This window comes from Festucalex cinctus, chromosome 19, assembly GCF_051991245.1.
Source record: "Festucalex cinctus isolate MCC-2025b chromosome 19, RoL_Fcin_1.0, whole genome shotgun sequence".
NCBI classification, from domain to species: Eukaryota; Metazoa; Chordata; class Actinopteri; order Syngnathiformes; family Syngnathidae; genus Festucalex; species Festucalex cinctus.
The window spans coordinates 10,380,312-10,401,720 of NC_135429.1; the positions used below are offsets into that span (position 1 = coordinate 10,380,312).

Sequence of the window (21,409 nt, forward strand, 5' to 3'; positions counted from 1 at the left end):
TGCCATTCATGAGTGACGTCACATAGTAGTCCGCCGGTGAAGTCGGGGTCCTTTTTTTCTTCCGAGTTCGCAAGTGGAATATCCGAGTTCAGGGGGGCATTCCCATACACACTTCCTTGTTTGAACTCGTGAAAGTCTGACTTCCGACCATCCTCGAATGCAGCATAATTTCATGACCTATTCTAATCGTTTTAAGCGTGTTCAAGGTGACGTGTGTATGTAAACACGTAGGAACAAAAGTTGTCGCTTTTCATCGTACGATTAATGCAAAAATAAACTTTATTGCAACTTGTCAAGAACAGAGCAAACAGCGCCACCTACAGTCCAGTCAGATAGACGACAGCGAGAAGAAGACGCTCCTCCTCGCCTCGCCTGCATCTTCCCACTAACATGTCGAGGAGTTCAACATTTTTATACTTGTTGAAAAACAAAAAGCCAAGACATAGAAAATACTGTAATGCTTATTTTAACATGTAAGAAATAATTCTTACTTTGCTAAACAAAGCATAGAAAACAAATGTTCACATATTTGCAAATGATGTCATAAAAAGACATTTGTTAAAAATAGAAGCACTTGTTTCCAGGTAGCAAATGGCTTTTGAAGCAGGACTTTTGTTTTAGTTGTGCTTTTCAAATCGGGACAATTGGGGCCAAAACATTGAGTTAAAAATACATTCTCATTTCACAACAACAAAAACTGCTTTGGTTACAATAAATTTCTGCAGTAATCAAAATCTATTTTATGTAATATAAATCTCCACCTCCAAAATATTCTAATGTTTAAAACATGAAACCCCAATTAAATCAACACGGAGGCCATATTCTTTAATATTTTGAAAACGTAAAACACCTGATTCAGTGTATAACAAACTGACAAGCCATGTACACAACGTCCTCTGCACTTTATACACAGCAGGAGAGAATATTATTGTGAATAATAAATAAAAATCACATTTCCATACAGAATTGCACTTGGAAAACTGCACGTTTAAGGAGACAAAAAAACAGCTCAACTGGCATGTGATGCGCCCTTTTCACCTCCCTGCTCCACACGCACACACACACAAAAAAAAAGAAAAAAGAAAAAAGAAAAACCCCTAACGCACAGACCCTCTTACAAACTTAAATATACAGACTGGCGGCGTATTTACAAGTGCAAAAGTGTGGTATCGAAAAAAAACAAAAACAAAATCCAGTTGAACTTTCACAGTAACCAGTGAAGACGTGAACATGTCATCATTTGTGCTCTCCAGTTGAACCCCAAACATACACGTGGCTTCGTGCGTGTCTTGTGCAGAGGTTCGCTTTGCCAGCGTTTTTTTTTTTCTTTTTGGTCCGGCGTGGCACTTAAAAGGCAGTGGTGACGACAGTCCCCCGCCGCGCGCTCAAGCGAATCATTTCCCCCGGCACCGTGTCCAGTTGCTCGTACGCCAGACGACCCTCCTCGCCTGCAACAACAAAAAAGTTTGAGCAGGTTGAAAAATTTTACAGCATTTTAAAAAAACCTACAGGATAAGTGCGCAATCCATCAAATGTGGTGGGGGGGGGGAATCCCATCCGTGTTGAAAAATGTCATTGGAAAAAAGTAAAAAAAAAAAAAAAACAGAAAGTAAAGTATATTTGTTAATGGCAGTGAATGGGGAAAATATACCAACAAAGTTATTTTAACAAAATAAGACAAGTCTAGAAAATCTTTTCATAAACATTTTTTTGGGGAGAAAAACGAGGAAACATTGTACAGTAAAATTTCTTTGCACAAGAAAATAGTCATACTTACAACTTCAACTTTGAACTCCAACAGAAATAAAGTTTTTATTTTAGAAATACAGTATATTTTCACCTGCCTGCAGACAAAAAGCTATAAATGCCAACAGTATTTTTATTTTTATTTTTAATGAGAAAAGATAAATTAGTTGGTATTTTATGAAAATAAATTGAGAAAAAAAAACTACTATGCACTCCAACAATTGTCATTTCATGAGGCAAAAAAAACCACAAAAAAAAACCACAATCATATCATAAGATATTGTCTTTTTACAAGAAAAAAAAGGACCCAAACTTTACAAATAAAACATTTATATTTTTACAATTTTTTAAACAAAAAAATACTATAGTTCTTGCTTCACAAGCATAAAAAATAAATAAATAAATAATAATAATAATAATAATAATAATAAATAAATAAATAAAAATTACTTTTACGGTGAAAAAAATCCCACATATTGTAATTTCACACCAAAAAAAGCAATATTTTTCCCAGTTTTTTTTCTACATAAAATTTCTGTTTGACATAAGCAATGGTGTCATTTTATAAGTCAGCTTGTTAAGTGATCATGTTATAAACAAAAATGGTCAAAAATGGTTACAAAAATAAATGGTTAACAAAAGTAACTTTTTTTTTTCTTTTTTTCTTTTTTTTTTTTTACAAAAAAGTAAGGATAGGTGAGAACTAGGCTGATATTAGCCTTATTTCAAGACATCAGTTCTCATGTGTGATGATGTTCATACCAGGCACCAACACTTGAGGCACAAAAAACTAATAAAAAGTCATGCTTGCCAGTAGATGGCGCTGCACTACCATCACACATTGCTAATTGGCATTTGTATTCATTGAAATTTTATGTATAAAATGTACTAGCGGTATCAGTACTAGTTATCAGTGAGTGAAAAGTCGTACTGGTATGAGTCTGAAAAAGTGGCATTACTTGAAAAAAATGTAAACAAATAAAAAGTCATTGTTTTACAATATTAAGTCGACGCTTCACAAGAAGAAAAACTAAAGAAAATGTACTTGACAATGACATTGGCTGGCATTACACTTCATCTGAAATGAGGCCGTTTGATGGGCGACGGACTGACCGAAAGTGAGCAGCGTTTCTATGGCGACATGGCGCAGCTCCTCGTCGGCCGAGTCGCACAGCGCCGCCACAGCTCGGATGCTCTCCACCGCCTGCGGGGTCACAAAAAGGCGCAACCTGCATGTTTATTATCGTTGCGAGCGCACGAGGAGGACAGCAAAAATATTGGCAGGAGCCGTCGGTGACCTGCAGGCAACTCAGAGCGGCGCACGCCGCCCTCTGGCTGTGGATGCCGGCCTCTGACAGCGCCTCCATGTAACACTCCACTGCCTGGGAAACACACATTATTTACATTATTATTATTTTATTTATTTATGTATTTTTTGTTTTGTTTTTTTAAACGAGAAGTGACCTTGTTCCTAAAATGGGCGTGCGGTGCGCCAGCGGCATTGGTGAGGTAGTCGGCGGCCGCCTTGTTGACGGCGGGGTTGTCGGCAGTGAGCAGCGAGGCCAGCGTCCTCAAGGTGGCGCCGTGAGGCCACAGGCCCGAGGCGGGCACCTCCTCTAGTGCAAACACGTCTCCAGCGCGCAACCTCTCCGCAAACGACTCTGAACGCAACACAAACACGTACACAAGCACATCAGGTCACACTAGGTTTGTCATTACATTTAAATAATAACAAAAATAAAAATAAACAACTTAAAAGGGATAACTTTACTTATTTAGCCATTTTTGTCAGTCAAACATTAATATTTTGCTTATAATAAAGTTGATATATTCATTATTTTTCAAGTACAATTAGTACCTTTAAAAACACATTTTACAACTTGCTGTCGACTGAAAATAACATCACATGGTTTCAGGTAACCAATCACAGCTCAGCTTGTGAATGTCACATGGCCAAACCTAGAAAACAGGTGAGCTGTGATTGGTTACCTGAGCCCTTGTGATGTTATTTTCAGTTGACAGAAAGTTGCAAAATGTGTTTTTAAAAGGTACTAATTGTACATGAAAAATAATTAAAGTATCAAATTAATTACAGACAAAATATTAACTTTTTATTGTCTTAATGGGCTAAATAAGTGAAGTATCCCTTTAAAGATTAACAGTTTTGAGATTTTCTATAATTATTTTTATTTTTTTGTTTACTATTTGTATTTATTCAAACAATTTTCTTGTGTTAGTTACAAGTTATCTTATTTGTTCTTTTTTTTTTTAAACAATTAATATTTTTTGAAGAATTGATTTATTAGTATTTTGTTGCATTTATTAACACATTCACTGCCAGCCCAGAAAAAAACTACATCATTTGACGTCTTTTGCCGTCAATGGCATACTGCCAGCCCAGAAAAAACTACATCATTTGACGTCTTTTGCCGTCAATGGCAGTGAATGAGTTAACTGCAATTTTTAGACTCATCTTTACCGTACAGTACCACATGAAAAAATCAATACATACCTGGGATTTACTTGTATAGTTTAGTTTGTAATTTTTTTTAGTAGTTTATCATTTATTTCTTATTTTATTTATTTTGTGCGTATTATTTATTTATTTATTTTATATTTATTTTCAGTTAGTTTATCTATTACATTTTATTTATTTATTTTTAGCTTATTATTTTATTTTTTATTTAAATATTTATTTCAACTCCATGAACTTGTTACATAATTTTATACTTTAGTTGTAATAATTTTTTTTTTTTTTAACCACTTGTTTTTGCCGGTTCCACTATATTTTCTATTTGTAGAATTTATTTCAAAATAAAAATGTTACCGGTAAAATGTATTTGAGTTAGATTTCTTTCATTTTTTTCAAACTATAAATTACAATAAGAAAACCCAAGACTAAAGATGATTTTGTTGATACATTGGCGTATACATAACGCGTGCGGGCGGTCTCACCCTCGGCAGCCAAGTGGAGCAAGTGCGTCTCCATGTCACACACGTGACGTTGCAGCACGTAAGCGTGGAACTGAAAAACGGTGACGACATCCTGCCTCAGGCCGTTGGAATCGGGAAGGTCGTTTCCGTCCACCATCTCGCGCGCCACCAAAGGGATCACTGCAACGCAGCAACAGTCACGCACACAAAAATGCATTTTACAAGAGCATAAAAGGCTGCTGTTTATTTTACTATAACAAAAATAAATTCATTAGAATGTTACAATTTTAAGATTATTTTTTTTAAAGGTTTAATTTATCCTAAGTGTTTTTTGTTTTTTTTGTTTTTTTTTAATTGTCTTGTGAGGAGGGAAAAAATAGTAAAAGGTGTCATCCAAGGGAAAAAAAGTTGCTTAATGTGAAGAGTTACCATTTTGAGAGGATATATTTATATTGTCCCTTCATATAAAAGCAAGTCATTTTATTAATTGTTTTAGAAGTCACCATTTAAACCGTTTCCATTTTGAAAGAAATTTTAAAAGTAAAAAGTTGTCATTTTACGAGAAAAATAATTGAAAAAATAGCAATATTGAGATAATTTTTTTCATCATTTTGAAAGGAAAAAAAACAGGAAATATTTACTTCACCAAAGTCAGCAAAACAATATAGCAAGAAACCACAAGAGGGCGCTCTAAAATAACATAAAAACATGCATTACTCCACTTGAACTTTTGCAAAACAGAATATTACCAACGTAAAAACAGCCTTTTTGTTTGTTTACATGAAATAATTGTCCATGTTATGACCAACAAGTTTTTTGTAGCTCAATTGTAGAATAAATCATTTTTTTTTTTTTGCAAATTTTTCATGAACAAAAATGCTCCCGTGCCAGCATTTAAATTCAGAACAAATTGGGACCTGAGTGGCAGCTTTGCGGGTATTTCTCCCTCAGCGTTTCGTGGAAGCGCAGCGTCATGTGACCGGCCAGTCGGTCCAGCGTTGTGTGGAAGAGTCCCGAAGAGCTGCTGCACTCCACCCACAGCGCCAGAAGCTCGTCATGCTCCGCCAGGCCAGGCGCCGCTGCAAGCACATGTGAGCGTCACACTCGGCAATAAACGGAAAACGATACACGCACGCACGCACGCACACACCCTGGGCGGGAGAGGTCAGCGGCCCCGGGTGGTCCACGATGACCTCGGCCAGCCCCTCCAGCAGCGACGTCTGAGACGCCAGCTTGAGGAGGACGCCGCGGCGTCGACACACGTTTGCGCCACCGCTGCTCAACTCCTGCTCAAAAACAAACAAACAAAAAAATATTCAACTTTAAAAAATAATAGGGCATGACTGGGCTGGGCCGACAGGCAAGCGCGATCTGAACCTGAACGAGTCGTTGGCAGTAGCGCAGGTGCAGGACGAGGGCGGCGTCCAAGCTGTCGTTGGCGGTGGTGAGCGGCAGGGGGCTGCCGGCCACGCTGTTGCCCACACCCGTGTCCTCCGTCAGGGCCTCGCTCATGTGGCCGCGCGCCTCTGACCCCGTTTCAACACTGTCACATGCAGCCACAAAAATTTACAAGACAATTTATTTGATGCCAAATGTACTTCTTATATTATATAACGATACGACTGTGTAATGCTTTCATCTGTGTAATTTATTACATAATTTTCCGTAACATTTAAATGACAAAAAAACATTATTTTAGTTCTCATTTATTTTTTGTAAGTTGTCTTTTCAGTTGTATAATATATTTAAGATTTTGTTTCTTGAATAACAATGATTTTAAATATTTGTATAATTTTTCAATATTTATGGAAATAATTGTTAATCTATTTATTCCTTTAATTTACCATAATTTAATGAGTAATTTTTTGGGTTGTGTAATTAATTGAACAATGTTTGTGTTTTATTTATTAAACTATTTTATATTTATATAGTTTTTTTTTTTTTTTTTTGCACAATTTATTTTTTGTGATTTACCTGAGCAATGTGATTGCTATTTTTTATTTTTTTTGAATTTATATTTAGTTTTGATGATGGACGAATGCATTATTTGTTAATCAGTTACTAATGTACTTATTTAAAAAAATAAAAAAAATAAATAAATAAAACAAAACAAGCTCCCCCTAACGAAATCAAACATTTTAATCTCACCCGATTCTGTCACCGTCGCTGTCTAACGGCGGCGACCTGTGCGGCCGCGGCGGCATGGCGAGGACGTCGTCGCCGGTGTCGTCATCGTCAAAATCGGACGTGTTGAGGAAGTCGAAGCTCTCCAGTGCGCTTTCCACCGTCAGGCTGAGGCTGGATGAGCGACTCCTGTGGCCTGGCAGCCGGCACTGATGATGACGATGATTATTGTTAATAAGAAAAACTAAATACATAAAAAAAAAATAAATAAATAACATTGTATGGATGTCACTTATTTAACGGGGATTAACTTCAATTTATGCTTAGCATTTGACTGAGAAATAATTGAAGTCATGCAAACAAAAAAAAGAAGCCAAGTAGTCGGTGAAGACATCTGGTGTGAGGGTGGGATTATTCAAATTAGTGGGCGGAGTTATTGATAAACAGCCGCACACCTTCAAGAGGTCCTCCAGGCACATGACTTCCTGCTCCAGGTCCTGCAGCTCTCGGCATCGGTGCGTCAGTGCCTCCAGCGTCAGCAGCAGCCCGTGGATGGCGTCTTCCAGGCTGCCCTCCACCAGGTGCCCTTGGCCCTCCTCCACACGGGCGCCGCCCTGGCCCTCCGCCTCCGACGACGACGTCAGCCGCTTCACCAGCTGGCGCGTCAGGTTTCCGCCTTCGTCCTCATCATCTGGAGACATTCGTAGTTGGATGAAGAGTGAATAACTATTGCAAAATTATGTCGTGGAATTGTATTTGTGGATGATGTTTATCTGAAATTATCCGGGAGACTTTTTTTTTTTTTTTCAACAAAAATAAATTATTTGAGTTTAAATGTTTTTTTTAAAAAATGTACACGCAAAGTTATTTTGTATTCTTTTTTTAAACAAATAATTTTAGGAGATGTTTTGGGAAGAGGAAATGAAATCGAAAAAGCAGAAATCATTTCACATGGCAAAATTAATTTACAAGAAAAAAGTTGACAATTTATGAGAAAATAACTACTCATTTTACAAGAACAAAAGTTACTGTAAAAAAGAGAAATATCACTTTACAATCAAATTATAAATAAATAATCTAATAATAAAAATTATTGTATGCGAAAGTCCGTTTTACAAGAATTTTTTTTTTTTTTTTTTACGAGGAAATTTAACCCAACTAAAAAAAAAAAAAAATTGAACATGTAAAACTATCACTAATGATTGCATAAGTTTCTTTTTTTTTTTATTTTTATTTTTTTTTATTCTGCCACGTGTTTTTGTTTTATGTTCAATAAACAAACAACAAACAATTACTGTATGAGGAAAAACAGTTGCCATTTTATGAACAAAAAAGTTATTTTAAAAAAATCACTTTTGGAGAAAAAAGTTAGGAATATGCATTTGAATAAAAATGTATGTCATGTCAACAAACATATATTGCTATTTTTTCATGGAAAAAATAATTTCATGGAGAATATTTGGCATTTTATGAAAAAAAAAAAAAGTTATTGCTTTGAAAGAAAAGAGTAATGAAAACTAATTGCATCATAATAACAAAAAGCTTCAATAAACTGAAATGCATGAAAGAGTTGACCTTGTTCCAACTGGACAGGTTGGAGGTGCTCAGCGTGGTCCAGGAAAACGTCCTCGGGCGCCACAGTGGGCGCGCGCCCGTCGCGTTGAGATTCCGTGCGTTCCCACTCCGACTCCTCCAAGCTGCCGGTCGTCCCGCTGTCTGTCTCCTCGTCGCCATCCTCGTCCTCGTCTTCCTCAGCGATGGAGCCCTCCCGCGGCCTGGATGGTGAGGCGGACGCACCCGTGTCGGGTGGCGTGACGGTGATCTCCGGGTTGGACGGCGCCGGAGAGTGCGAGCTCAGCGCCGGGCTCGGGCTCGGGCTCGAGGCGTCCGAGAAGGCGAAGGACAGACGCTTGCAGTCCGACGCGGTGCCGTTTTCAAACACGTCGTCTGGGAGAGTCGACTGAGGACAAGGAGAAAAAAAAACAAAAACGGGTCAAAAGTTGCCGTCTACTCGAGGACAAATTATGAGAAAAAAAGTCGCCACCAAGTTGGAAATGTTTTTCAACCTGGTTTTGGTCCTGAATAAGGCTCTGAGGTCTGCAGACTCGGGTCAATTAGTGGAGCCCAGAGTTCATAGCAAACATGGTGAAGCAGCATTTAGCTGTTGTGCTGCATGCAAATAGAACAAGCTGCCAATGGAAGTTAAATGAGTTGTAGTGCCTTGCACTAGGAAGTAAAAAATATATATATTCTTTGGAAATTTTGATACAATTATTATTTTTACTTTAAAAATATTTAATATAATTTATTTTATCAATATTTTTTTGGTAGTTATGAGGAAAGACCAAAAAAATCCTAAGGAAAAAAAACCGATATGACTGGGTCAATCATAACGGCCAATAACATAACGGCCAATCATGACTCACTTGTCTTCTGGGGTTGGTCTGCAAATTGAGCCATGATTGGTCATTACCTACTTCCTCAGCACAGGTGATGTCATCATTAGTCGACAGCAAGTTGAAAAATTACTTTTTAAAGGTACTAATTGTACATGAAAAATAATGAAGTTACCACATTAATTGTATACAAAATATTAACTTTTCACTGCTGAAAATGACTCAATGAGTCAAGTATCCCTTTAAGCTTATGAATACATTTTAATCAAATAAAAATCAATTTGGGTAAAAGTTAGTTCGAAAAAATATATTTTTATAATTGATAATAAAAGGTGTGCATTAAAAAATTCTGTCAAATTTTGATATTTTATCTTAATATAATTTATAAAATGCACGACAGATATATTTAAAAAAAAATGTCATGAGAAATAAAAACATGCAATTATTTTTAATGAAATCATTTAAATTGAATTTCACTAATAAAATAAAATTGAATTAATTATATATAGTATAGGCATTTTTGAATTAGGAAAACAGAACTGAGGAAATGGCAGCCATTTAGAATGCACATGCAGACACACAAACAAGCCAGCAAAAGTGGGAGGGGACACACCACGCCACACCACGCACTCACGTAGACCTCCAGGCTGGACTTGGGCCTGGGTGCCGAAAGGTCGCCGAAGGAGCGGGCGCGCCGGAAAGTCTCCAGCAGGGCGTCTCGGAGCGCGTGCAGAAAAGACGGGTGTTGGCGCTGGGTGGGGGGCCGACGCCATGTCTTTAGGGCGTGCGTGCGAGTGGGTGAGGGCGGGCAGGGTTAGTCGGGGGCGGGTGGGCGTAAGCATGAAGACGTGACATACAACATGCAACTACGTCATGTCGTGTTCCCATTCGTGCCCTCGCAAGCGCTACTCACAAAGAAGGAGGCGTCCTGGAAGGTGGGCGTGTCGGGCGTACCCTGGCTGTAGATGGATACCCGCCGCTGCAGCGCCGCCGCCTTGCTTATGTTGCCCGACGACAGCGTCAGGTCCTCCACGTCGAAGGGGCTGCGAGACACCAAAACGTCACGTTGTGACCAACTGCAAACGGATCAGCTGAACAGCTGAAGAAATTAATAATTAAAAAAAAATAATAATAATGTATGCTGGTACAAAGTACATATATACAATATAGTTATAATAAAATAATTCAAAATTGTGTATTTTTTAATTATTTGTAATATTTTAAATTTTAAAAAATGAAATACTATAAGTGTGAATAAAAAAACAATAAAAGCTTTCTAGTTAAAAAAATAAACAAATACCCCCAAAATAATCAAACACACAGTTAAAAAAAAATAACATATTAAAATAAAAAAAATAATTTGTTCAAAATAAAACCACATAACCCCAGTGTCAGAGGTCAGAATATTTGAATAAGAATAAAAAATGCGACCTCAAAAACTGATAATAATAATAATAATAAATAAATAAATAAATAAATAAAATACTTATGTAGGTCAAAATAAATGCCTAACAAAAACAACAACAAAAAATACAGAATTTTATGAGTTTTAAATTCTGTTCGATTTAGTTTTTTTTTTTTCTTAAAGTGTGCTATAATTAAATTAAAAAATACATTAATACAATTAATACTGAAAATATTATATACCTAAAAACAAATAAAAATAAAAGTCCTCCTCAGCAGTAGGTGGCGTTATTCTCCTCCCACACAGTTGGTACTAGCTGTAGTAAACAATTTTCTTGTACTTGTCAAGTCAAGTCATCTTTATTTATTAAGTGCTTTCAAACAATCTTAACTGTCACAAAGCGCTTTGTTCAAGTAAACATGACTGTGAAATTATTTTTTTTCCAGGGAGATTTATCGGCAGGACTCGAGCCGACGAGATGAGGCGACAGCGCGAGTACTTACTACCAGGTGACCTCCAGGTTGAGTTTGATGGTGGCCAGGTCGTTGATGTCCACGGCCACCACCTGCGGCATGGCGGTGAACAGCTCCTTGGTCTCGCAGATGACGCTGCCCACCAGCATGTGCGTGGCCAGACCCTTCAGCTCCGTCACCTGCCGACACGCGCAAAACTAATCATTCCACCTTTGACTTCACACTTTAATCAGACACGATCATAAAGCATCTACCACTTGAGGCTCATCGAGAATATTAGTCGCATTTTGACACGTTTCAAGTACCTTGATGTTAATGAGGTCGCTGATGAGAGGCATGAAGACCATCTCGTCGCCGTCCCAGCTCTGCCGCGAGTTTACTTCGATCCTCCCCTTCAGCTTCCATCTCTGACGGCCGTACCGCATGAAGATCTGCGATAAATTGTCACAGTTAACACATGGATCAGGACTTCGACGGTAGTAGAAACTAAAATCTAATAATGAATCATCAACAATCAAAATATTTTGCAAAATATTTAATATTTTATTTCAAAGGAATATTTATTTTTAATTAATTTTATTTCACATATTAGATTTTGTAAATTAGTTACATATTATTTTAAATGTTCTGCCTGCCTTGATTTATTTCAATTATTTTTTTAAACAATGTAAATTTTCTAACAGTTTTCCACCCACCTACTTCACTGTATTTTATTTATTACTCTATTAAAAAAATGTGTATGTAGTTAAAACAATTTTGACTTCCCCCAAAAAGTGACTTGCCTCGTACTGGTCTCCCGGACAAAGGCGGGCAAATCCTGCCAAACCTGATGAACAAAAAGACTTTTTACTTTCAAAAGCAACCAGAGGACTCAAAAAACAGTGCTCCAATACAGTCATCTTGCACTCACCTTTCATCTTGATGTGAAATTCACCCAGCAAGTTCTCCAGATCGCTCTCAAAGGCGCTCATGTTCTGAAGACAGGACGCAAAAAATTGATAAGACATCAAATTGTGCCGCCATGTTACCCCCCTCTCAAAATGACAAAACCTCAAAATCTTTAAAATGTTTTTCAGTTATGGCTAGATAGAAATTTTTGTGTGTTCATTATTGATAGACGTACCTATTAAATTTCATTTTGAACTGACTTTGTGGGCTGAAAGGACCCAGAAAATGGTCACACTGACCACAAAAATGATTGCTTAGAACCATTTTAAAACCAAAATGGTAGATTTCCTGTGGATCTTTGGCAATGGCATCTTGAGGCTTTTTTTGTGGGTGTATTCATGGTAGACATGTCTACCAAATTTTATGTTGTCAGGAAAAACTGACTTTAGGGCCTGATTTATTTTATTTTTTTTAACAATTTCAAGAACCACAAAAATGGCCAAAATGACCACAAAAATGGTTGCTTAGAATCACAATTTTAAACTTCCTGTGTATTTTTGACCATGGCTTCTTAAGGCTTTTTTGTGGGTGTACTCAAACACTCACCTACCAAATTTCATGTTAAGTTCAACTGGGTTTGGGGGCTGATTTTTTTTAAAACACGCAAGTTTTTTTAATTGCATTTATTAAATTTTGCCACAAAGCCATTAATAACTTATCAGTCTAGTTTACATGGTTCAAATTTGGCAGCCATTGGACAAAATCTCTAGGGTGAGACCAGACTGAAATCTCTAAAATGGAGTTTTAGAGAGTTTTGGAGCACCTCGGTGTACTCTTTGTAGCGCCGGTTGACCTCGGCGATGCTTTCCTTGGTTGCCTTGGTGGAGGGCGAGCAGGTGAAGGCCTGCTTCATGCGGCTGGCTCCTTCCCGCAGGCGGCTCTGAATGCAGAAGGCTTCGTACAACTCGTCCACCTGCACGCGCGCAAACAAGATTTTTGTGAATCCTTTGAAGGCTGAATTATTTCAACAGTGAAATAGGGAACGAGTACAGTGGTGATGATGCAACCCTTTTACGGAGGTGGTAAAGGGATGAGTCAGCGCTTATGTAAAAAAAGAAAGGGGAAAAAAACAAAAAACAAAAAAAACTCTCCCTCCTCAGCCAGCTAGGTCCAGGCCACGTCTGCCAGTCTGTGGCATGCCGCATGTGCGTGTGTGTGGGGGTGTGTGCAGCAGCTGTTACAGTGGCACGTCAATGGAATGAAGCCAGCGGACAAAATGAGGGGAAGACGGCAAAGAAGCAGCACAAAATACATTTGAATACGGCGTAACTAAAATATTAGAATCCCGTCTACAGGTTTTTATATATTCATTTTAACAAATATACACACGGTTCAGTTCGAGAGGGTATGACGCAACAACTTTGTTGTCATTTTACATGCAATTGAGTTTATATAATTCTAAGATAGGTCTCTCAAAAAAAAAAAAAAAAAGCCGATTCGATTTTTTAGCTTGATGTATTTTAACGCAGAACGATTCAATTCATTTCAATGCACCCGCAGTACTGTGAAGGGAAAATGATTTGCTGATTCAATTGGGCAAAAAAATGACCAATGAAACAACAAATAAATATGCTGTGAAATAATAGCAACAATACAAAAGGAATATAAATTAATAAATAAGACCACACAAAAGAATAATGAAAGTATAAAATGTACTGTATATATAATAATAAATCATTTTTTGTAACATATGGCAGGCAGTACCTCCTAAATTATGTAAATGCTATGATAAAAATGACATCATGGAGCGTTATGTGCTTGAATCCTAACTTTCTGTTTTGGAGATGACATCATTCGCTTGAAAGCTAGCTTGAAAGCTAATCCCGTCATTAGCCAGTCGCTGGTCAATTACACCCAACTCTGGCTGCCTTGAAAACAAAATAGCCGTCTCCACAACCAGATCATTACTCCTCAGGATTCATATTTGATGATCCAGATAATGATATTAGCTCAAGTGATTTTTTTTTTTTTTTTTTTTTTTGGAATGAATCTATTAGGACAAGTTTTACGACAGGATTTTGGGCCAGTTATCAACTCTTCATCTCACTTTAATCAGCAGCAGGATTTGGATGACGCCACACCAAATCCTCTTAGCATATCAACATTATCCTAGATCGCGCGCACACACACACACACATCCAGAAACACACACACATTTAACACATGCAGACATAGGCAAGCACACCCACACACAGGCAGTAGTGATTGATAAGAAGATTATAAACTAGGCGGGGCCCCTTGAACGTCAACAAACACATGCGAGCTGCTCACTGGGGGTTGGGGGTGGTGCGTGTGCGCATATGGAGACGTTAGCATTCAAGATGGGAGACTGCATCAAAACAAATGCACATGCGAGGAAGCGTTGCTCATGAGGTCAAGTGTCACGTTTTAACTATCAAGCCAATTTTGAGACACACACGACACGTCAAATTGCATTTCAGGACAAAAAGAACACACAGTTTGGCTGCACTTGAATCTTTCAGTCAGTCAGATTAACACACGCACATGCACGATGAGTTGATGATTGGCTGTTGACATGTCATGGGGTCACGGCAGCCAGCTAACTAAAAGGAACATTAGTACTTAACTGTAGATAATGACAAGCACCACGACATTTTATGGAAATAATGGGACCTTTATTACATATTCTATAGAGATCTTTTATTATTATTATTATAGTCTTAAACTGTACTCCAGATTTTATTTAATTTATTTATGTAAACAAATTGGATATGATTTTTTATTATTTTTAAAAAATATATAGTTCCAATTAAAATTTTTATATTTTTCCATTTTCTAAAAATGTCACTTTACTTTTCCATTGAGTCTTTTATTTATTTTTTTTTCACGCATTTTATTTTAAATTTTGATGTAAAACTGGATTTTCCATTTTATTTTATATATTTTTTAAATTATATTGAAAAATGTGTAAATAGGATCTTACTTTACATTTAATAAAACAAATGGATTTTTATTACATTTTATGATTTTAATTGTTTCAGTTTTTACATCTATGTAAATAAGTTCCAACTTTAAAATTCATCTTACATTTTCATGATTTAAAATGAAATTCCGTTTTAAATGCATGTCAAAAGTTACATAAAGCGAAAATTGTATTTCTTTTTCACTTGATATTTTTTAATGAGTTAAAAAAATTCATTTATGCAAAGTTATATTTTAGTTTTTGTATGCATGCTACATTGTTGTGATCTATATGATCTGTTTTACATTACATGTATGTAGAAAGTTACATTATGTACTCATGTCATTTGTCATTTCATTTTATTTGAAATTTTCAGTGTTTTTTTTAATCAATCCAGAACATATCCTGTCAAGTCACTCTTAGCCTTTTTTATTTATTTTTGTCTAACTTTTGAAAGTTCGTGATCTTCCTACTGAAACTTCACACACGAGTTGTGATCGTTCTATTTTTGTGCACCACCAAGAACAGAGAACGATTCATTTGCAGGCTTCACAAAGCCTTTCAGTGTTTGTTTTAACACCGACTGGCACCTCGTGACCACACACATAAAAAGTGGACCACACACACACACACACACACACATTCCTCAAAGCGCCCGTCTTCCTTCCCTCCACATCGCCGAGGACTCAATTTTGCTGTGACCCACATCCTCAGGAAGCACACGTCTTTTTATTGTCCGCCGGATGCTTATGAGCGTATTAAATGTCGCCCACTAGAGGTTTGCGTTGACCAGACGGCCTTCTGGTAACCATGGCAACCGGAGGTGCAGCGCAAGTGCGCTGGCGTCACGTGTGATTGGACGTGCGACGACGACGATGCGCACTTGACAAAAGGGGAGCAGGAAGAGAAGTTGCGTGACCTTGAAGATAACGAACGACCGCGCATGCTGGGAGCACATGACAAAAAAGAAGGAAAAAAAAAAAAACCTAGTGACCTCAGCAGACCAACAGGACTGGGTGGCCCAATTTTTGTTTTCAGCTAAGTGGAGCACATTTCTAATTTACTTACTTTGGGGCATTTTATTGCAACGGTTTAAAGGGATTCTTTTAAATGGCCTTTTCTGATCAATTAAAAAACAAAAAACAAATTGGCTTACTTCACCAAAGAGAGGAAAAGAGTGATTAGCAGCACATGTGTTGTACCTTGCTGATGTGAAACTCCAGCCGTCTCATGTACCTCTCGATAGCTTTGATTTGCTGCAACGACAAATGCAATAATTACATGTGACAAAAAAAAAAAAAAAAAAATAAAATAAAAAAAAAAAAAGTCAGCTAGCGGTGAACACGTCAAATTAGTATTTAGACGAAAAGTTAATCATATGTAATTTTCCAAAACAGCCGCTTAGGTGTACATATATTTAAAATCCTTCCGGATCTTCTCTCTCTTTCATGACCTGCCCTGTATTTATTATTCCTCCCTTGATGCCAGCATTTCTTTTCCTTTTTGCTCACTCACCTTGTCCAGATCGTAGAGAACGCCCTGCACACCGAGAACAAAAACACAAAGAACACGCTCGGTTATTACAAGATCGGCTTTTCGGTTGCCCGGCGACCATATTGTTGGGATTTTCTTGGACTCACCAGACGCGAGTTCCTCTTCATGTCCTTCATGTGCAACATCAGTTTGTCCAACTCCGTCTGGTGCACCTCCAGATATTCACTGACAAGGACACAACAGGCGGTAACCAACAGTTTATAAATAAAAAAACATATATATATAGAAAATTAAAAAAACAAACAAAACAAAACAAAAAAAACACAACAACAGTGAACCCCAATGCTAAAAATGAACTAAATGAAATGAAAAGCTAGCTAAATGCTAACACAATATGAAACCCATAGATGGTCTAGCATGAATTAATTTTGTTGTAACTGTAATCATAAACCATAAAACAACTTCTCAATTTAAACACACAGACAAAAGTTGTATATTTAAACACAAAATTGTTTATCCAAAGCATGCAATTTTGGCTAACAAAAATCCACTAGCTTAATGCTAACACATAATGCAAAACGCCATAGATAGGATAACTGGTATTAGCATCAGTGCTATGGCTATTATATTTCATTGACAAAGTAAACTAGCTTAATGCTAACACAAAATCAGGAATGCCATAAATAGGCTAATGTAAATTAGCATAGCTGAACTTGATTGCAAAGCTGACAAAAGACATTTAGTCAGTGTTTCTTTAAACACTAAATTGTTCAACCAAACTACATTTCATCTGATGAAAGTCTGTTAGCTCACTGCTAGCACATAATGCAAAACACCATACACGAGCTAATGAAAATGAGAAATTACAATTTGGTGCTGCAATGAAGGCGCACACAACTTTGAATTCTGCTTAAAAATAAAGTAAAAACAAATATGTTTGCTTAAAAATAGGTAAAATAGCAGTGGGCGCACAAAACTAAGCTGAAATTGGCACGGAAAAACTTTCCACTCACTCCAGGCCCTGTTTGAGTGCGGAGTAGACGTCCGCCAGTCTTCTGGGTTGAGGCTCTCTGAAGCCGCTACCGCCGCCCTTGTGGCCGGAGAGGTGAGACTTCTTGGGCTTAGATGCCGGCTTCTTCTGCACCACAGAGTTGCCCATGAACGAGTTACACCTACGCAAACACACATACACATTAAAATTGGGCAGGTGTACCTAATCAAATGTCCAGTGGAGTTGTGCCGACTTCCCTGCGGCTCAACTCATCATGAATTCATCACGTTAGAAAACTTTTCCAGCTAAAACTTGTAGTTGTTAAGGTCATACATTATTCATTTAAAAAAAAAAAACCACCCACTCACACTCATCCTCTGCTATGACCCCGATGCAGCGACTTCACAGGATCTCCATGTGAATTATTGAGCCTAGTGAACAGTGTGCTGCCTAAATGGGTTGCGGGAATAAGGTCAATAGAAGGATCGCATGGCAACGTTGACTTGGGGGATTGCTTCCAACAAAATAAATGAAGGTATGTTAGATTCTTACACACTAGCAAAATCTCTGTGTGAAAGAGGCTAATTGAGGTTAGTGACTAGTCTGCTGCCTAAACAGGCTGTGGGAGCAAAATAAATGTAAAGATTTTAAACGAAAAAAAAAAACAAATCAAGTAAATATTTGTCCTTTATACACTGTCCATTTTGAAGAACTTTGTGTGAAAGATTATAATTGAGGCTAGTGACTAGACTGTTGCCTCAACGGGCTGCGATATTAACAGAACGATCACATGGAAAAGTTGGGTGGTGGAATAGTTAACAAAATTGAAGGTATGGGAGCTTCTTCCACACAATTTTCTGCGAAAGAGGCTAATTGAGCTAGTGATTAGTATTTGACCTAAACGGGCTGCGGCATTGCAAAGTCAGGTTGTGGTATTGTTATAAAATTAGCCCCTTATACACTGGCCAGTTGCAGGATCAATATGTGACGAGTCTACCACCTAAATGGGCTGCGGTAGTAACACAAACATAAAACGGCATGCCTAGTCGGGTTGTGGGACCATTTATAAGAAAAATGATGTAATTGTGTGTATTCTACAGATGTAACAGCCACGTCTTCTTGTTCCTCAGCTCGCTACACTACCAAAGGGTACATGTAGCCACGTCGCAAACAACAACAGTGCAGCTCAACCTCTGGCCAACATTTTTCAGTTCTTAAAAAGATGCCAAATTATTCATGTTGCCCTTTCCTAAAAAGAAACACTGTTATCTATTATTAAGTGCACAAGCATGTCAGCGGATGGTCCGTGCGTGCATCATGTGCATGTGCGCTGACTCCCAAGTATTATGCATGCGTGCAAGATCCACGCGTGACCCCCCTGAAGGCTGCCCTACATTCGAGGTAGCTCGGACCGACTGCCGTGCTGCAACTAGTTTGGGGCGTCGGAACGGCGCTCGTCAACGCTTAAGGAAATGTCAGCTAAATAGGAAAGGAGTGCAAGGGTGGCGGGAGACGAGCGTGACCTAAAATGGGACGATGGGAGGAAGGCAAGCCGGAATTTCATACATACGCATTCACATCTCTGCCTGGAGAATAAATAATATTTAATATCTGTTTTTGAATAGAGTCAAATCCGCTGTGAATCTCTTTGGAAAATAAACGATTATTGGCCGGGCCGATTATCAGTGCCGAACCGCCGATATTCAAAATTTTGTCAAATATAAAAACATCGCCTTACCGCGAGCGGCGCTCCTGCAGCGTGCTGAAGCCGGCGAAGGACTGACTGCGGATGATCCCGTTGGGCCCTCCTGGCGAGTGCGTCCCGGCGGCCGCCATGATCTCCGGGATGCGCGACGACACACCTGGCAACAGACGCATCGTCAGATGGAAGGGAGGGACAAGTTTTGGCAGGCTTTCACTCGACCGTCACGACCTTTCGCCACTGCAAACATGCCAGCGGTGTTGCTCTCTCATGTCGGGAAACTTGACTCCCATCACTCATCCGTCGTGTACTTTGAAAATATTTCTTGGATGAGGTAATATAGACGGAGCATCAAACATTCCAGGAATACACCAAAAGACGTTTCACCGTTACCTCATCGGTTACTTCTATAAATAAGACACCTTTTTATAATCAGCCGGTCTGGATTTAGCAGCAGCTTGTCAAAAGTGCAACTATTTTAAGTAAGTGCAACACGAAGCCGTCGAAGCTTGAGAGAATTGACTGAAAATAGATTGGAGACTTTAGCTCGTCTTGAAGGGAAGCATCCTGGAAGGTTTGGATCTTGAGGAATGTCAAAAAATTAATCAATTATTCACCTGAGATAGTTTTACGATCAATTGTCAGTTTCCTTGATTTTTTTTTTTTTTTTTAGCTGAAACTTAGCTGAATAGTCCCATAACTGCAATCGTTAGCATTTCAATGGCTGTTGTTAGCGTCGGCCTGATTCAGAAGTTATACTCTGTTTATTATTGGGCTTGGTAAAAAAATAGTGCTGTCAAAGTTAAATATTTGAAACTTTAATTCTAGATTTAAAGCTTTAACTCCGCCGTTAACTGTAGAGTTAAAGCAGTGTTAAAGCTTTAACTCAGGAGTTAAAGCTTCAAAACTTTGACAGCACTAGTACAAAAAAAATAAAAAATAAAAAATAAAAAAAAATAAAAAAGAAGAATAAATAAATAAAAATCTTTGTTGTGACAATTGGATCATGGCGGGGCTGTCCAATGTGCAACGAGAGGCGCTAGCATCAGCTAGCTTGGGAGCTAACAGGCTTCATGGGCTTTTTTTTTTTTGCCCTTTGTAACCTAAAAAAAATTGGGCATATGGTATCACTGTACACTGTATTCTGTAAAATTCAGAGAATTAAGGAAAGTTAAACAAATATCAGCAAAAGTCCTTGACGTGTACAATACAGTGAAATCCAAGAAGAAAAGTTTGTACCGGCTAAGACAGAAATAAGACATCTCAGGCTGCCTTGTTTCTGAAAGGACCATGATGAACCATTTTCCCGGTGAGTCAGCCCTGAGTCACCGCCATCCGCCAGGTCTCGGTGCGCTATTATGATTATTATTGTCCCCCGTCCTGACGGAAAAACAAGGCCAGCGGTGTGTCATCTCTTTGTGCCGAACCGAAAGGAGATGCTATCAGGTTGCGCTAATGTGGACGCGTTGGCTGACGCCGTGTTCAGTCGTTTGCACAAAACGCGGCGTCCTGCTGACAGGAACGAGAACAAAGACCAGGTTTTATTCAGAGGTTTTGGAAAAGGGCGGCCACACAGCAGGGGCAGACTGTCATCATTAAGGCTGATTAATGCGCTTGTTGAGTAGACTAATTTCATTTGACTATTTTGTGGGTCCTGAAGGCATGTCAGCGCCAAACAATCAAGCTACATGCAAACAGAAGAGGTTTTTATTAAGGTCAGTTTGGAGAAGCCCCATTCACACTGTCTAACCAAAAGCTTTCAAACGTTTCCGTTTCCATGCAGTGTGAAAAGGGGCAACAAGCACATGCTGACCTGTGACACGTGTCATCACTTACTTTGTCGCCAGCAATGCGCCGCTCGCTAAACTAACATTTGTCGTCCTTCAGGAATTTTCCGTTTTTGTGGCTCAACACAAAAGAGGCAATTGTGGACACCTGTAAAAGGTGACGTCTCCATTGGCTGCGTTTGTGTCCTCGCACGTTTCCATTTTGAGGCGCAGCAGAGCACGTGCCGGGAAATTCTTGTATTATTCAATGCCAGGCTACCGTCATCCTCAAACAAACGCCTCTCGGGATGATTATGTAAGCAAAATGCTGCCTCAAGTCATTACGAACAGCTTTAACTCAGTCATGAGTCTTTCTAATTGACTATAAACACGATTTTTAGCTTCCTGGCTCAGCTGTCAATTACTTCGGATATGCAATGCATCCATTTTGAAATCAATTTGGAATCATTTCTTCCAGAGTCCAAACTTTGCATTAACAAACCTTTG

General features: G+C 38.4%; 1 protein-coding gene across 5 annotated transcripts in view; it reads right to left on the bottom strand.

The window, feature by feature from the left end:
* Positions 1-256: 256 nt before the first annotated feature.
* Positions 257-21,409, bottom strand: part of ripor2 (RHO family interacting cell polarization regulator 2) — a 38,067-nt gene continuing 16,914 nt past the window's right edge. For 4 of the 5 annotated variants that reach the window (XM_077507414.1, XM_077507412.1, XM_077507415.1 and 1 more), the window contains exons 2-24: positions 19,173-19,296; positions 17,457-17,615; positions 16,590-16,668; positions 16,465-16,488; positions 16,152-16,205; positions 12,790-12,939; positions 11,989-12,052; positions 11,861-11,904; positions 11,384-11,509; positions 11,109-11,257; positions 10,114-10,243; positions 9,835-9,975; positions 8,380-8,764; positions 7,260-7,495; positions 6,829-7,013; positions 6,058-6,223; positions 5,831-5,966; positions 5,598-5,759; positions 4,702-4,860; positions 3,211-3,407; positions 3,045-3,128; positions 2,860-2,950; positions 257-1,448 (exon numbers count right to left, since the gene is read on the bottom strand). In XM_077507414.1, coding sequence (XP_077363540.1) covers positions 1,348-1,448; positions 2,860-2,950; positions 3,045-3,128; positions 3,211-3,407; positions 4,702-4,860; positions 5,598-5,759; positions 5,831-5,966; positions 6,058-6,223; positions 6,829-7,013; positions 7,260-7,495; positions 8,380-8,764; positions 9,835-9,975; positions 10,114-10,243; positions 11,109-11,257; positions 11,384-11,509; positions 11,861-11,904; positions 11,989-12,052; positions 12,790-12,939; positions 16,152-16,205; positions 16,465-16,488; positions 16,590-16,668; positions 17,457-17,615; positions 19,173-19,296 — 3,146 coding nt within the window. In that variant the 3' untranslated portion in view covers positions 257-1,347. The remainder of the gene's footprint in view (positions 1,449-2,859; positions 2,951-3,044; positions 3,129-3,210; positions 3,408-4,701; positions 4,861-5,597; positions 5,760-5,830; positions 5,967-6,057; positions 6,224-6,828; positions 7,014-7,259; positions 7,496-8,379; positions 8,765-9,834; positions 9,976-10,113; positions 10,244-11,108; positions 11,258-11,383; positions 11,510-11,860; positions 11,905-11,988; positions 12,053-12,789; positions 12,940-16,151; positions 16,206-16,464; positions 16,489-16,589; positions 16,669-17,456; positions 17,616-19,172; positions 19,297-21,409) is intronic. The other variant, XM_077507417.1, reaches the window with a different exon arrangement.